This window comes from Lepidochelys kempii, chromosome 1 (assembly GCF_965140285.1).
Source record: "Lepidochelys kempii isolate rLepKem1 chromosome 1, rLepKem1.hap1, whole genome shotgun sequence".
NCBI classification, from domain to species: Eukaryota; Metazoa; Chordata; order Testudines; family Cheloniidae; genus Lepidochelys; species Lepidochelys kempii.
The window spans coordinates 244,227,232-244,244,881 of NC_136380.1; the positions used below are offsets into that span (position 1 = coordinate 244,227,232).

General features: G+C 41.1%; 1 protein-coding gene across 1 annotated transcript in view; it reads right to left on the bottom strand.

Moving 5' to 3' along the window:
• Nucleotides 1-4,261: 4,261 nt before the first annotated feature.
• OVCH1 (ovochymase 1) overlaps nucleotides 4,262-17,650 on the bottom strand; it is a 53,764-nt gene continuing 40,375 nt past the window's right edge. Inside the window, exons 24-35 of the mRNA XM_073321015.2 lie at nucleotides 17,456-17,594; nucleotides 16,549-16,688; nucleotides 15,089-15,223; nucleotides 13,851-13,886; nucleotides 11,965-12,189; nucleotides 10,808-10,981; nucleotides 9,067-9,099; nucleotides 8,548-8,773; nucleotides 7,368-7,531; nucleotides 6,024-6,122; nucleotides 4,970-5,103; nucleotides 4,262-4,730 (exon numbers count right to left, since the gene is read on the bottom strand). Of these exons, the coding sequence (XP_073177116.1) occupies nucleotides 4,566-4,730; nucleotides 4,970-5,103; nucleotides 6,024-6,122; nucleotides 7,368-7,531; nucleotides 8,548-8,773; nucleotides 9,067-9,099; nucleotides 10,808-10,981; nucleotides 11,965-12,189; nucleotides 13,851-13,886; nucleotides 15,089-15,223; nucleotides 16,549-16,688; nucleotides 17,456-17,594 (1,670 nt within the window). The 3' untranslated portion in view covers nucleotides 4,262-4,565. The remainder of the gene's footprint in view (nucleotides 4,731-4,969; nucleotides 5,104-6,023; nucleotides 6,123-7,367; nucleotides 7,532-8,547; nucleotides 8,774-9,066; nucleotides 9,100-10,807; nucleotides 10,982-11,964; nucleotides 12,190-13,850; nucleotides 13,887-15,088; nucleotides 15,224-16,548; nucleotides 16,689-17,455; nucleotides 17,595-17,650) is intronic.

The following is a 17,650-nucleotide window of genomic DNA, read 5'->3' on the forward strand; positions in this document are numbered from 1 at the left end:
AATAAAAACACATTCACACAAGATCTGGTCCTCCTTTTCCAGGTGTGGCCTGGCTGTGCCACAGGCCAGGATACAATGCTATAACCACAAATCACAGCCAACATGTCTCTTTACTATCTGCAATGCCTACCACACTATCATCCCCTTGAATCCTGGACTCTGTGTACCAGTACCAGAGAGTCAGCACTAAAGGCAAACGTATGCTGCACTGGGGCATAGAATCGGAGGACAGAGTGTTGTGTAGCTTATGTAAAACTCTAAATGAGCCATTAGTTCATATTTAAATACAGAATGGACCTTGCATGTACACGCGCATATACCTATTCCCCCCCTTCCTAGTCATATTATATATATTTTAAGAGACACTTGCCAAGTTCAGGGCTGAACTAAAAGCTATTCTTTCTGTGCAACTTCTCTTTTGAATGCAGCTGACAAACCGAGAGAGTTTTATCTCAGAAATGATGTAGCCGTATTTATGCTTTTTCTCCAGCAAAATTGCTCACCCATTAGCAATTATTTTAAACAGTCCCAAGATCAAATTGAAAAATATATCAAGAGAATGCTATGAAAAGTGAGGAGATAGAGATGTGAACAACCGCTAGAATAGAATTTGGGTACAGAGTTCAGAAACTTGTAAAACATACCCACAAAACCTTCATCCCACTAACCGAGAAGGTAACAGCCTGTCAATTAACAGTTCCAGTTTTTAAAAGTACATTTGGGGTGTAAGTCAGAATTCTCTGCTCTTACACCGTGGTCACATTTTACACCCACTCCATACACATGTAAGTTACTTTCCACTGAACTGTACGTTGTGCAGTCAATGCCCATTGTTTAAGTCACTCCTGAATAGGAGCTAGTATTTACCTAGTGATACAGCCATGCTTCAGTTAATCCCCACCAAAACAAATATCTTAATATTTATACTACATCGGGTACTGAATGAAATGGAAGACCTGCTAATCAGCAGTACGTTTTTGCTATGCTTTCAAGGAATATGGTTTACACCCTGTAGATTCAGGAATTGTTACCAAGCCCCTCTAAAATCTTCCATAGCAAAGTCCTATCAGACAGCAGCAGCTAATTTTAAAAGCGATTGTCCAGTAGAGGAAGGGTAAAAGTATCCAAAAGCATGTAAGCAACTTTGGAGCTTACTTCCCATTTTAAGAAGCGACTTCTGCTCCTACATCATTTAAAGTCACATTTGAAAATGGGGTGTAAGCTCCAAAGTTATAGGAAAGTTTTGGAAATTTTTACCCCCAACGTAACAGGAAAAGCATAGCCTTGGTGAAAAACTGCATTGTTTAAAAGGGTGAGAGAAATGACGAAGCATTAAAACTGCAGCAAGCAGGTTTGGAGGAGAGAAATCATCAGTAAGGCTGCAGTATTTCTTCAGATAAAATTCCTTGTTTTTCAGCTGCATTCAAAAGAGGTTGTACAGAGAGAATAGGTTTCAATTCTGCTCTAAACTTGGCTGTGTATCTAATATAGTTAACAAAGGAGGAAATGGGTGTGTATGTGTATACATAAATACACGCACACACACACAGTCTTACATACAGACACCAAACCAAACCTTTCATCCAAGAACTTACTATTTTCACAAACAGAAGAGGGTTCTCTCCTGGCCTCCCGCTCCTATGTCAACTTCCAATTCAGCACACTAGCTTCTTTTCCCACTCAATTCAATTATTGTGGTGCGTGCTCAACATCTCTGAAGATCAGATCATTTGTGTGTCTTCCTTACCTTTCCTTTAGGTGTAACATCACCAGCTATAGTAGGGGAAATCTAGAGTCCTGAACTCAGGTCCTGGCTAGTAAGGAAGAGAATAAATTATTTTCCAAGTAATTTGTTTCAGAAACATATTGATTTGTTATTTTTAGGTCTATACAGTGTTCTTTTAATTATTCTGAGTCTTTAAAAAAAAAGTATTTCCTGTAAGACCTTTGTCTTACAAATAAAATAAAAATAAATAACTACAAATTCACAGCAAGCCACCTGGAACAATAAAAGGAATAGGTCTAGGATCCTGAATATTGAGCAGGAACCTTGAATATATAGTAGGTCACTTCCACAGTTTCCAGTTGTTCCTATTTACTTTCTTCAGGAGAAAACAGCTATTTGGTGAGAGACTACTTAAGACACCTAGTATGGTTAGGTATTTCTGTTTCTTCAAACTGCAGCTACCGATAACAGACAAGAAGGCATCTCAGCTCAGCACTGGCCAAGGACAGCTGGCTTACCTCATAGCTATTGAAAATATTCAGAAGGACTTTTGTAAAGTCACATGAGCTTATGATCCAAGGAGCAGGTCATACGCCAAAGTGAAAGAAAAATTAAATCCCCACCCTTCCAGTAGAAGTGATTAACACTAGGTCTCTTGAATCTGAAAATTTTGTGCAAACAGGAGTGTAAGCTGCTGTCCTTTATTGACTCCTTGTCAGAATTACAAGCTCTCCATGTATATTTTGGAATCTGGAAGCAGGTGATCTGACTTCAGAATCAGTAAGCATCAATCTAAATCGGTCATTCAGAATTCTTTCCCCAAAACTTCTGAAGTTCAGTGTTATTTTGATATACACAAAGCAACCATGTAATTTGTCTAAATTACTTTAATTGTAGGTGAAGGGAAAACAAGAAATCAGAACAGAAAAGTCAAATCTCTAGGAGATCATGTGAACAGCGCATTTTTCTTCCATAACACCTTGTCTCACCTTTTGTCCCAAAAATGGCAGCTGCCTCTATAGACAGAGGACTTCTAGTAGTGTCTGAGCACACAATATGGTCTACTCATGATTTTAGAGTCTCTCTCCTATTTGGTGTTTTTCTTAATGCCCCAGAGTCATGTGACTGTGAGAATCTCAGCTTTTGTTGGGGAAAATTTTTCCCCCCGATCTTTTCTCCTTAACTACAAGGGCTAAAAACATGAATCCTAAAAACCACAAGGTAAATAAATAGCCCTAAATGTATTTTTTTAAGCTAATCTCATAATTTTGAGAGGGTCTGACTCATGTTTTTTTAAATGTTCGGCCTTGGCAGTACAGATAGCAGTTGGACAAAGGCCTAGGTGTGTCTTACTCCCACGCCACTCTTTGCGGCTGTAGTAGTTTTTAATACTTATTTCTAGTGCTGTGGGAGGGCTGCATGTATGGCATGGCTGGAAGCATCTGACAGGATGAGCACTTAGTGCATCTTCGTGACCCCACACAGTGCTATCAGAGACAAGAAGCATGCACAGAAAAAGCTCGGAAGATGTAAGTTTGATGCAAGAACAGGAGTTCATGAATCTATTTAACTTAATCTAAAACTAACAAAGCAAGGAACAGATTTCTCGATAAAGAAACAAAAGCCGGTTAGCTAAATGAAGCGTCTTGATGCTATCTAGCTGCAGTAATTTCTTCCAACTAGTCATCCCCACCTTTAAAAGAGAATGGGGGAAGGGGTAGCTTTTTTTTTTTTTTTTTAAAAAAGATCTCAGGATCCTCTTCCCTCACAGATCCTTTCCTGCCAAGGTAATTCTTTCTTAGTCACCCTGGAGCCCCCCCCTATATAAAGGGTGTGTGAGAGGAGCATAAACTCCATGGTAAATTGGACAGATCCACCCCATCCCCTTACACCTTGAAGAATTTTAAAAATAAACAAACAAACAAACCGCCATAGAGCTGCACCTCACATCCTGTTACAGTTGCTGACAGCTGATTTCCTCCAATTGCCAGACCAACCATGCACCACCCAGCCTGCCCAGAATGGCCACTGAAACGTGAGGTCATGGGGGACAAGACTAGTAGCAGTGGGAGATACACCACACTCTTGTTCTAATTCCGGTTCCTCATTGGGTGGTTGACGGTTACCTTCTACAATGTTTTCATTTACATCATCTTCCCATGAATAATAAAGACTGGGAAGGGACATGGTCACTCAGCTTACATGTCTGTGCTTTTCCCTCCTTTTCTTGGCACCTTTACCCTGTAACAGCTGGTCAAGATGTTTCTTCATTATCTCCCCTTTTACTTCTACCAGACAAGGCACTTGGTTTCAACAAGACTATCTAAGTGCAGGGTATTAAGTACAGTGGCGATCCTGAACTGAATCTGACCAGCTGGTCTGTACTATGCTTTTGGGAATAGTGGATCTAAAAAGTTCTGTCAGTGGTCAAGGGCACAGCAGCTGAACATTGCCAGGCTAAATATATATATTTAAAAAACACACACACACGTCGTTTGTACATTAATGCAGCACTATTGACTTCAGAAGAACTGCACTAATTTAGACCAGCAGAGAATTTGGCCCTAATAATGGCAATGCTAACCGTGTACGGAGAGATGTGTATCCATGTACATACACCTATTGGGAAACGGATTTTTCGTGCTAGAGTTGCCAGTGTGTTGGATTTGCCATTCGAAGACGACAGTTGAGACTGAGCATTAGTACAGTCACTTCAGATGTTTAAAGAAAAATCAGGGTATGTGACAGATGCTGCCATATTTCTTGGGTATTTTTACCGTGCATATTTCACACATTCCTCCCCATTTAAAAAGGGAGAATTAAAAGTTCAGTTCAGCAATCACACTTTTCCATTAGTGACTGAAGAAATCCAGTCCCTGTAGGCAGAAATTCGGGTATAAACCGTTGGTGACGCTGGATGGCAATTATCACTGCCCCAGCTCACAATGCCGATCAGCTTATAATACCCATTTTTCATGCATATCAGTGGCCCTCCAGAATCTCCCTGTAAAAAGGGGGGGAAAAAAAGTTACTTGCTGCTACTAGAGAGTAAAGAGGGTTTTTTAATCAGATCACAAATATTTAGATCAGCTGAGTTACCAGGGTCCTGTTTCAAACTCTGACCTTCAACGATATATTAGTAGTATCACCACAGTGCCTAGGAGCTCATTAGGTAAGCTACATTTTTGCCACCAGTAGTAGCCTGGAAAGCAAGTATTCATATCCCCCACTCCAAGTACATACCGAGCAAGCAGTTGCTCCAGCAGCTCCACCACAAATGTTGGTATTTTTAATATCCTGTCCCCAGTAGCTCACACAGGCCTCGTTGGAGAGGAGAGGTATATTTGTCTGCTGCAGCCTGATGGAGTATTCATCCTCTAGTGAAAACAAAGGATGCATAGAGACGTGCCATTGAGGCAGGATGACAAGAGGTTACATATTTAAGACATGTACTATGTCAGTTATCCTCTAACCTTTTCAGCCAGGCCAGGCATCTCTTGACACTACAATTTGGGGATTACTATTGCAGAAATTATTTCCATTTACACATAATTTTAGAACCTTGCATCATTTCATATGCACATTCGACACATTGCATGGAATGAGATTCCATGTGTGTCTTCAGAGAACAAGAATTCCCCTCCACTCACACAGGCAGGTATAACTCACTGCACCGGTGTCATCAGCTGGGTTTGAACCCTGGATCCCAAGAGCTAAAATTATAGCTGAGGGTCAGCTGAGCTAAATCATGAACTAAGTCCATTCACTGGAAGCACTATAGGGACCAGCCATTGAATGAGGACAAAGCCCCACCCTCCTGTAGCACAGTTACACATGCATGCAGTGAGCCAACAGAACACCGAGAGTATGTTAATAAACCCTTGCCAGGAAAAAGTCAGGGGAGAACCCCCCACAAAAAACCAAACAACTTTCCTGGTCCTCTTGTACTATCATTCAAGAACAATTAGGGGTTTAACACCAGCTCCTCCACCCCCAAGTGGAGATCATCTAACACCACCAAAATACCAATTGACAGGGGTTAAGGAGATCAGAGGCATCTAGATACCATGAGAATTGTCTCACCACATTCAAGTTTGTTGTTACCCTTTCTCTACCCTATGTTTTAACAGGGGGAGGTTTCTGGGACAGTCACTATGCCTTCTTTCCTGTTTAGAAACAATGTGGACAATATTGGAAGCAAAAAATGAACTGAGTTGAAGGCAACAAGCAACTAAGCTCTCACAGGGCTCTGGACTTCAGGGTTTTCTTTAGTATTAGAAAAGTAACATGTACTTACTGCCCGATTCCGTTGCTCCCCATCCTGCTGTTAAGCATCTTGCATCAATGCTTATTTCCTCATCTCTATCTGGTAAGCAAATTATTGCTATAGAGTCTCCTGAGTAGAAGAGAATCAGGTCAGTATTTGGTATACCTTCCCTTTTTTTATTTAACCCATCTCCAGTTTTTCTAACCCCCTTTCTCCTAGTCACCACTTCTCCCCAAACCAAACAACTCATTACTCCATGAAACAAATCAGAGCACCATATGGGCTCTAGTTAGATTCCCTCCCCCCCCCCCGACTGTCTGAAGGCCTGAAAGAACCATTTTAAAAAGGTCACAATTACATGAAATGTGAGTGTCTCACGATATTTCTCTGCCCAGTGACCATACCACAAGATGGCTGACATTACTTTACTTTGGTCTGATAAAGGAGTTGGGAGGGAGGGAGACTTCTGAAACACTGCGACAGAGAAACCAAGTTGGAGACTTTTAATTAGGCTTCCTGCAGAACTCAAGCAAGTGCACACTCCTAAGTCGGTGACAATTAACCCTGTCACGCAAGCAAGTCACAAAAAACTTTCACCAGTGGACCAGTCTCCCCTTAACTACACAATGATTCAATGGATTGAGGGAAAGAGATGTTTGATCTGCATTAGCAACAGCACACGAAGAGGGTGTACAGCGGGGTCCGCGGTTCACTCACTCTAAGTTCAGAATTAGTGGGCACTAACTCTGTTTACACCACGTTTCTATTCCACCAATACGTTGTTGAACAAGCTGTGACATTAGTATTTTTTGGAACAAACATCCCTGCTCATGAATTAAATCCCAGGTTAACCATGGATGGATATTCTCTGACTATCTCTACACAGCTAAGAGGATATTTGGTAGAGTGGTAAACACACACTATTCCTTTAAATTCTGAACCCTGCTAACTTGCTTTGTCAAACAAGATACTTTGCTTCAAAAGAAAGAGGTGCCTGTCAGTGCCAGAGAGTTATACATACAAATCTTTATGCAGTGAGAAAAAGGAAGGGCCCCACAATGGAAACTATGTACTTATTCTTGGTTCTTCTAAATTTAGAATTTTAAGTACTATTTACAGGAGTACTATTTACAGTACTATTTAATACAGGAGTCTTTCCACTGACTTCCCTGGGCTTTGGATCAGGCTCCCCATGAGCTGATACAGATAGCAGTGGTGTCCTAATGTCTATTGAAGAGAACAGTTATATTATTACATATATTTAATCAGACAGCATGTCTTGGATCAGAACCTTCTCAATGGAGCATGCCAATCCTGCACCACATACTTCAACACACTAGAGTTGTAATACAAAAACTGGACTCCAGATAGTACCTAGTTTGATGGGTTTCTCCAGTTCCAAGAGAGTGAGATCATTGCTAGAAGGAAATCCACTGAAGTTATAGTGTGTGTGCACAGCTTTCACAAGGACAGGGTTGTTGCCTTTTATGTTTGGCAGCAAATAAGTTTTCCCCAGAACTATCCTGTCTGTCTGAGCACTGGGCAAGGAAAAACAGAACACACATTTTCAGTTCAATTAAGAAAACAAAACCTCCATATACAAAACTGGCATAAAATTCTACTTAAGATAATGGATGAGATTTTCAAAAGCACCTATGTGACTTTGAAGCACAAATCTGATTGGTTTTCAATGGGATTTATGCTATTTGAAAATTCCACCCAAAACAATCAGAAGTTACCATATTGTAAAAAAAAATGGAGAGATCAACTTTCAATTTCCAAAATGTTTGCACTACTGTCCATGTGTACTTTTAAACAAGGCAGTCCAGTATTCTCAAAACTCAGTTTTAGTGACACTAATCACTATAGCAGAAACTGGAGTCTAGTTTTGCTGAAGTCTACACTGACACAAATATTCAGGCCACACAAGTGTGCCAAACCTTTCCAAGAATCATTCTGCATCTCTCTCTGTTACGGAGTCATGGCAGACAATTCAGCTCAATGCTTTTTTAATGAAATTCTGGTGCAACTGCCACAATCTCACCACCACTGAATAGTGAAGAGATCCCAAGGCATGCATCAAGTTAAGTTAATCCTCACATGTAGTGTAATAATTAACTCTTTGGCTTGGGCTGGTAGAAGCACCACACTAGGCTAGCCATACTATTATATGTGTAAAAGCAAACTTGTGGAGAGATCTATTAGTGCCAGAAAAAGTTATTTTAGGAGGAGATTTTCACTGATAATGGGAGTGATTACACTGCTCACCCAGTACCCAAGATGAATTAAACCTTAGTATCCACCACGTGCTCTGATGGAAGATCCCTGGAAATTGTATGTGTTGAGGAGGAGGAGGAAGGGGAATGTATAAAAAGGGCTGTAGCAACAGGGAGGAAGAGGAGGTAAATACACACTTCTGGGACAGTTGTGAAGCAAGAAGTAGTATGAAGTGGTTTTGCTTGTCAGGGAGCAACAATGATTTAGAGGCTGCCAACGTTGGCAGGCTAGCATGCGCCACTGTGGTATTGTTGTAAGGGTTAAAGACCTTGCCCACCTGAAGTTACAGTGTCCAGCTGTTAGGACCCACTTCTCAGCAATCAGAGAGCCTCCGCAGAAGTGCTCATTCTTGTACTGTAGACTAACCAGCCAGGGCCAGGACAGTTGAGGTGCTGGTCTGCCACCGACCACCCTTGGCTTGCCTGGCTCTTCTCCGGCTGCTTTCACATTCCTCTCAGACTTGTCCACTGGGAATGGATCCACCACTGGAATGCCACATTTGTCTGGAATTGGTTTCATTTTGTTAGTTATATTTTACTGGTTATAGCTTGACAAAGCTAAACATGCATAATAATCCAGACAGTGAAATATCAGACATGTGCTCAAACAGAAGAAACACCCTATCAAGAGTACCAAGATCCCCAAGTACATCTGGTGGGATTAAGGGGGGAGAGCCTGAAAAACTGGGTGAATCATCTGCTTCCCACACCATTAATTTTCTAATAGGTGTTTACTGTGGGAGGGGCTGGTGTGAGAGAGAAGAGATAGTTGAAACCTTAAAATGAACAATATTTACTTTCCTCAGAAGCTGTTAACTTAGTAGGTGGACCTGTGAGAAATTTAAGGGAACAGTCAGTTAAAAAATTCCTGGTCAAGCTGTTTTCATTGGCACTGCAAGTGTAGTGGAGGAAATTGTCAAGAACAGTAATGGACAAGGTGCATGAGAGCCTCTTTTTGGATCTCTATGGAAGATAATCTGGAACATTCCACAGGCCAGTAGTTCTGGAAGCATTTTTATAGAGGAGGTGCTGAAAGCCATTGAACAAAACTAAACCCTGTATATGATGGAAACCACTTCAAGCGAGAGGGTGCTGCTGCATCCCCAGTTCCAGCATCTATGGAACTAGCCTTTGGGTCACACAGCCTTGTGACAGACACCTCTGGCCTGCCTCCAGAGCCACAGGAGAGGCCACATCCCTTTAGTAAGAATTGTTGGATGAGCTCTTGTCAAAGAGACATGAGCAGACATGGAAGAGTTTATTGGTTTCCTGTGGGTGCAATCAGCATCTAGAGAACCATTCTTTCAGTTAAGCTTTTGGTGCGGTGGTCAGGACTATAAAAAAAGTAAAATTAAGTATTGTCATAAATATAAAGGGAAGGGTAAACACCTTTAAAATCCCTCCTGGCCAGAGGAAAAATCCTTTCACCTGTAAAGAGTTAAGAAGCTAGGATAACCTCGCTGGCACCTGACCAAAATGACCAATGAGGAGACAAGATACTTTCAAAAGCTGGAGGGAGGGAGAGGCAAAGAGTCTGTGTGATGCTTTTGCCGGGGACAGAACAGGAATGGAGTCTTAGAATTTAGTAAGTAAATCTAGCTAGATATGCGTTAGATTATGATTTCTTTAAATGGCTGAGAAATTAAGCTGTGCTGAATAGAATGGATATTCCTGTCTGCGTGTCTTTTTGTAACTTAAGCTTTTGCCTAGAGGGATTCTCTATGTTTTGAATCTAATTACCCTGTAAGGTATTTACCATCCTGATTTTACAGAGGTGATTCTTTTTATTGTTACTTCTTTTTTACTGTTTCTTCTATTAAAATTCTTCTTGTAAGACCTGAATGCTTTTCTCATTGTTTTTAAGATCCACGGGTTTGGGTCTGTGGTCACCTATGCAAATTGGTGAGGATTTTTTTTTAAACCAAACCTTCCACAGGAAGTGGGGTGCAAGGATTGGGAGGATTTTGGGGGGGAAAGACGTTTCCAAACAACGCTTTCCTAATAAAATAAACCCAGATAAACGTTTGGTGGTGGCAGTGGAAGTCCAAGGGCAAAGGGTAAAATAGTTTGTACCTTGGGGAAGTTTTAACCTAAGCTGGTAAAAGTAAGCTTAGGAGGTTTTCATGCAGGTCCCCGCATCTGTACCCTAAAGTTCAGAGAGTGGGGAAGGAACCTTGACAGGTATGTTAACCACATTCTCCCTCCACTAAACTAAGATCCAGTGTTCAGCCTTGTACATTAAATTCAGTAAGAATATTGCTATTTGATCCACTCATGACTGGAATTATGCAGAGGCCTGAAAATCAACACCTCAGCAACATACCTCTAGTAGTACAACTAACAACCAAGTCCATAGCTGAGAATGAAAACTGGCCATCATGGCATCCTTAGCTGAGTGTAGGACAATTCCTTCAGGAGACAGGTCACCTCAGCAGACTTGTATACATTCAAGTTTCCCTTCCTGGAGACCTTTACTACTATTTAGATACAAGAAGGCTATTTGGACTGGGAGAGAGAAAGCCCTACAGCATTACTTACATTTGCTTTCAAGTTCTATGCCACTTCTACTCTTCTGTGCTGGCCACCGATTCACCTCTTCAAACAGAATTTTAAAGCCTCTGTTCCCCACAGACCTGTCCGTCTTGAAATGTAGAGTCAGGTAGCTGCTGCTTGATAACAGGCTAAGAGACTTCTTTTGGCCACATAAACTAGCTGCAAATTATGAAGAAGTGAGCACTTACACAGTGACAAAGCAAATTTGTCTGTCAAATTGTGCTAAACTTATTCCTAGGACAGCCACATTTTTTAAAATAAAACCCAGGCCAATTATATATGTCAAAACATTATAATGACAATGGAGACTCCCAGGGTAGGAGTCCAATTACAGTTCTTTTGCTAGCTCTGCTAGGATCTTAAATGATTTGCCCAAAGTTATTCAATGTCTAGTGCTACAGTATGTGGGGATAATACTTTAAGTACAGGAGTATTTTAATATCCTTCCAGAAGAGGGTGAAAATATTTTTCTCCTCCCAAGAATATTCAGTTATGAGATGCTCTGGGCAGTTTGTTAGTAAACTGCTTGAGGAAAAGCTTTGACAAAGTCCTCCATATAGTTGTGTTTCACAAGACACAGTACTTCCTTAATCATCAAACTAACAGCTTCAGCCTCTAAGGGTCCTCTGTCAAAGCTGCAGAAGAAAAAGAAAAAAGAAGAGCCATACTCAAGAAAAGGAGACATATTCTAAAAGAATCCTACTCTGTTTATGCCAAAACAGTAAGACTACCTTCACTATTCAAAACATAAAAGAGTAGTATCTGTCCATGAACGGCATATTAGATCAGATGCACATATAGTATGTAGTGCAGCAGGTCATAAGATACACAAGACTGAGCAAAGGAACAATGGAAACAGAAAGATAGTGAGACAGCAGCTCCCTCTTACTGTTACACCCATAAACAGTTCTAGAGAGAAGACAGAATTCAAATTTCTTCAGGGTCCATCCTAGTCCCCGCCCAATAGGAACTGTAGAACAATTCCAGAAGCACTCATTACCTTTGGAAAACCTACAGTAACTCATATTTCCCTCTCCCTCACCTTGTTTAGTTCCCCACATAGAGAGATTGTCCCCACATCATATGTTGGCCAACTTCCCTGAGACAAGGCAGGAGAGAGAGAGAGAGAGAGATCAACACACCGAGCAGTCCTGAAGAGTTATTTGGACCATCATAGATGTTCAAAGAGTCCCAAATGCAGTCTCTTGCATTTTCTGTTACCAAGTCTCTGATCACAGCTTTCAATCTATTTCCTGAAGTGGAATAAACTGTCCAAGTGCAGTTCAGCATGTTGGGATAAGTGTTGGGGTAATTAGGAGATGTTATCTCAGCTGATCCAACTGGAATTAGATCCAAGATTGGACACCCTTAAAGAGAAAAATGAGAGTTTCAGAGGTTGAGATTTTGCCCTGACAGGAATCTGTCTTCTCGAACATTCATTACAAATGGTCTGAAAATGCTAGAGCTGTACAAACAACGGATTCTTTTTTTTGATCACTGGCATAACTGGGAGATGGGGAGAGTGATTTTTTTTTTTTTTTTTAGTCAAAGGAAGGATTTTGTTAGACCCAAAAGGAAAAACCATTTTCTTTTTTGAGTTTAGAATTTCAAAAGCAAAAATTGAACTAAAATTCATAATGAAGTCATTTTCAATAGTCGTAACAAAATGCTTTGATTTTTTCAACTCCCCCTCCCCCACTTCCACTGAAACAATTCAGTTAATTCTATACAAGTTTGCAAAAGGCCTCAGTCAACCTGAATCTGCTTTTTTATTTCCCCTCCTCCCCCCCACGCTGGAGGGGAAGGGGTGTGAAAAAGTTTCATCCAAAATTTTTTACCCAACTTTGGAAAAATCTTGATCCCCTAGGATTTTCTAACAACAAAAGCAAGCAGACTTATGAGTGAAACTTAAATTCTATTGGTTTCTGCTTGAACAAAGCTCCTGTTGATACTAACTTCTACCTGCACAGCAAACGTAGTTCTCTGCACAGCTTGTTATAGTGCCCTTAACAGGTATATTTAAAATAGGAGAGCTGTTCTAGAAGAAGGAAAAGGGACCCATCATTTGGGAAGTGTGTTGAACTCTGGGAAGAGCCAAAGGCCAAGCTATCTGAGATCCTACAACCAGTACAGTTCAGCCACAGAGTAACATTTCTAATTAGACCAGATTCATACCTGGAAAAACATCCTTGGGCTAAGCCCATTGAAACCAATGGATGTATTTCCTCCGTTTTATTTAGTAGAGTAGAGCAGGCTGCAGGGCTGAAATTTACTTATTTGTAAAATAAATTTTGCTCTTTATTTACTCTAGGCTTCTCCAAAGTCCTTTTGCTTGTAAGTTTCATTTATGTAGGTTGTGAAAGGACAGTCATTTTCAGTTACTTCACCACTAGTAATTGGGCATCACACACATTTAGATTAACACTAAGGTGCGGCATGGAGCTGGGTACATTTGGTGGGGCAGTGAGAGAGGAAGAACTGCAGGCTATTGGGAATGACATAGGGAAGGGTCTAGAAAAACTGGATGTCACACTAGGGTTCACATTTTCAAGCTTTAAAAAAAGTATGCTTCTTCTCCCAGATGTGTCACATATGGCATGACAGCCTACCCAGTTTAGCTAGAACTCCAGGATGCAAGGGCAAAAGCAGACAGAGTTCCTTTCCCATCACTCAAAATCTGAGGGAGCTGAGGCTGGCTTTGAGATTAGCTAAGAATTCCTTTATGTTCCAGCTACCAACACGTCTCTGGTCCTGTGTGGCAGCTCACAATGCAGGAACAGAAACAAAGCAGCAGCCAGCTAATATTAAAGAAACAGAACTGTGGACGTATCACCCAGACTGAATGAAGGGCAGTTGTTAAGGAACTAAGATGGCTAAATTACTGGCTACGTTCTGGTATTGAAGTTAGCCATAGCAGAGCCCCTCCCACAACCAAAATCCAGGAGACATTTAGAAAAGCTATTTTTGGTTTGATTGTTTGCATCTCCCCTCCCTGCATGGCTGCATAGAGAGCTAGAACTGATCTTACCTTTTTCAGCAGCTTTCAATTTTCCTAAAGCAGAACCTAAAATGAGAGAGTTACCATACTCACTGTTAAAGGTTAAACTCACCATACAAATAAACTAGGGTTTCTGAATGCCTCAATGGGTAGACAAGGACTCTTGAGTGATTAGGCATTAAGAACCATACTCTGACACAGTGTCAGGTAGTTTTCCCTATATTTACAGTAAGATCTGTATGGTCTCCACATACATAATAGTAAAACTCATTTACCAGAACTGATAGTATGCTTATATTGGATAGACCTTTTAAATGGACAAAACATTCTGCTTGTTTTGTTATGTGGCATAACAAAAGGGGGCGGGGGGAAATTGATGGATTAGGTTGTTGTGGTCACAAAGTGATTTGCTTTCATGAAAAAGAGAAGTATCCTAAGGGACAAAGCAATAATTTTTCATATCTATGATGTCTTTGATCCCAGGGTATCAAAAGTTATTTCGTAGTAGGACAGTAGCGTCCAGTGTGCTAGGTGTTATCCTCACAAGGATGACAGTCCCTGCCCCAAGGGGCTTCCAATCCAGGGCTACAAGAGAAAGGTGATAAGTGATGAAGAAAAAAGTCAATTTTTTTTATCTATCATTTTCAAAAACTAGCCAACCTTAACTGTTGTATTAGTTAGCTAGTTATTCTTGTAGGTGCAGCAGAAGTGAGTCTTGAGGTGTGGGGGGTGGGGGAGGTGTTTGAAGGGGGAAAGCAGACTTGCATACTAGTTCAGGGGGGAGTTCAGTGCATAAGGAGAGAGGGAAAGGAAAAGAATGGTCATGAAAGAAGTCAACAAGTAGGGATGGTGACAGGAGTTAGTAGTTTATGCAGAGCAGAATGGGTGGGGTCACCGGAAGATACAGTACATTGGTTAGGCTGTTAATTAGTGACCTTCATTTCACAGATGGGAAGAGAAAATGCAGAAGTTTGGTGAATTGCTTGAATACCTAGTAAATAGTAGAGACTGGGCTGGAACCAGACTTCTGATGCTCGATAAGCCTCCTCTCTGGAGGAGATAGGATAAGCCTCTCTCTACTGTAGTGTTTTACATCTTCCAGATATTGTATGAAGATTTATTAAAAAGCTGCTTCTTTAGGTTTGTTTTCTTTTTATAAATGGTCACGAGACTCTCCTGCTATGTATTTTTCTCTTACATTTTGCATAACCTTCCTTTATACTCCACTCCCACTCCTTCACTCAAAACCAAATCTGCAACCAACTTACCAGGTTGTAGATCATGGAAAGAGTAGGTCAGAACAAACCCTTCTGTAGCCACTTCAGCACTGGATGTGAAGGTCAGCATCACCACTGGACCATCAGACTTTAAAGGATAGAGTGAAGTTTCCCCACAGAAGTTACCTGCCAGGTAGTAGGATTCCAACTGGTAACCATGAAAGGCATAATGCTAGGCTATTGTATTTTACCCAGACAGGTTATACCGCACCTCAGAAAAATGAAGCCTTAAACTATACCTTTATAAATACCTCATGTATCAGTGAGAAATGAAACCTCAGCCTGTTGAGCCACCTTGAGTTCATTCTACTCTGATTAACAGGCTGAGGGGCTTGTTTACACTTACAGAGCTGCAGCTGCCCTGGTGCAGCTTTAGTGGAGACACTACCTATGCCGACAGGAAACCTCCTCCTGTTGACATAGGTACTCCGCCTCCCCAAGAAGCCCTCCCATTGACACAGTGCTGTTACACTGGGGGTTAGGTTGGTATAACCTATGTCATTCAGGGGATGTGGAAAATCTACACTCCTGAGTGACAGTTACATCGACCTATGTTTGTAGTGTAGTGCTAACATAGAGCAGAATTCCAAATGTTATTGTACACGCTTCTTATAAACAAAACAGTGCCCTTTTCACAACAGAGAAAGTGCCCTTTGACTAAAACAAACCAAGAGGTAAACACACACCTGCTGTAACCATTAAAAGCTTTAGGGTATGGTGGTTGGGTTGGGGAAGATGGTGCTTTCAGACAGACATCTCTGATGGCTGAAAATTAACCGATCCTATAATCTTACACACCGGTCATGCTATGGCGCTAATGAGATTTTAGTTATTCTTCCATTTAAATGTTTGGACTGTTAGGGTTACACACAAGGGAGGGAACAGTCTCTTTGGAAGTTATTTTGTTGTTTAACAGTTTTCATATAAGACGCATTTTTATGTGGAGACCAATGGATTGATCACAGGGCATCACGTTCATTGGAGAATGAGCCACTTCAGTGCCCTGAAGGCTAGAACTGTTTGAGACAATGTATAATTAGTAGAAATTCCTTGAGGGCCCCATAATAGTATCTGCTGCAATTTATTTCCAGTTCAACTGTCACTTTCTTACTGTCATGCACAGCATTGTTGAGAGAAGCATCATCGGAAGCATTCCACATGCGAATGTGCATTTGTTCCCAAGATATTGAATGGCCAACAATTTGGTGACTGACACCTGCCTCTAAGGCAAATTTATTGTGAACAGTGAAACAATCAACCAATCCCATCTCTACAACAGAGCTACAGAAGTGGTTCCTAGAAATGGAAATGAAGACACTCCCCTAGTCAGTATTAACAGAAACAAAGTTGGAATTCTTCTTTTCATGTGGCAAATTGCCCAGTGGTCTGCTAAGAAAACTTGAAGAGTTTCCCTCTTCCACTCTCAGCAGCACCACAAGCAAATCTCTCACCTATCAACTCCTTGCTTGGCCCAAATCCTTCATACACCATCAGTTGTCCATGGCAATCAGACAGAGTCTTTTCAGTCCAGAAGGCCAGGAAATCAAGCCGAATGATGGATTTTAACGGGGCTACAATTCGCCAGTGGCAGCTGCAGGGCAAGAACAAATTCAAAACACTCATTAACACCCAATCACATGCACCCTACAACTGGCTCACATTTCCAAGGGATTGTTACTAAAATGGGGTGGAAGGAACAAAGAAAAGAAAAGAATTTGAGTCTGTTTTAAAAAACAAACAAACAAACCCCAGAAAACAAAGTGGAGATTCTAATCCAGGGTGGGATGTTGGTTTGAATCCATTTCTGGTATAGAAATTATGAATAATAAAATAAACTATCAACCAATTGATGAAAGTGGACATAAAATTATGACACTGATTCAGAAACAAGATGGACCAATGCCAACGAGGCTTCCTCGCTGCCTAACATTTCACTGAGCAACCACCCCTACTCACTGCTCCCTCCAAGTGGGAAAAGCTAGGGGAAGAAAGGGCTAGGAACTGCCCTTTTTACCACCTTGCCTGAGTTATTCTATGCCAGAGGACGGGGAGGGAGAGCCCCTTTCAGCATTTCATTTGACATGATGAATGGTTTCACCAGAACGATGCCAGATTTGGCCACTAATTATTAGAAAGGGTGTAGTAGCACTAGTCCTTCTGATCACCATGCCTTCACATGAGAGGCAGATAGGAGCCACAGAAGGTAATTGTAGAACCTGTTCAGTTTTTCAAAAGATGTGTATTGAAACACAGAAGTTAGATATGGAAGAAGTCATTCATTCATCCCAGATCATCCACAGTTTTGTAAAACCTAATTTAAGAGTTCCAAGAAACAGGATTAAACAAATTCACTCTCACCTGGTGGTGTTAGGATAGCCATGGGGATATCCTGGTGACTGGATCAATCCTTCCAGGTCTGTGAGAATGACATCCCTACAGTGTAACAATTCTTGGTCCACATCCTTGGGGCGTTTCACTGCCTTTCCAATCTTTGGCCCTAGAAAGAAACTTTGGGATTCAATTTGCGCCTGTCTTTTAAATACACTTCCACCA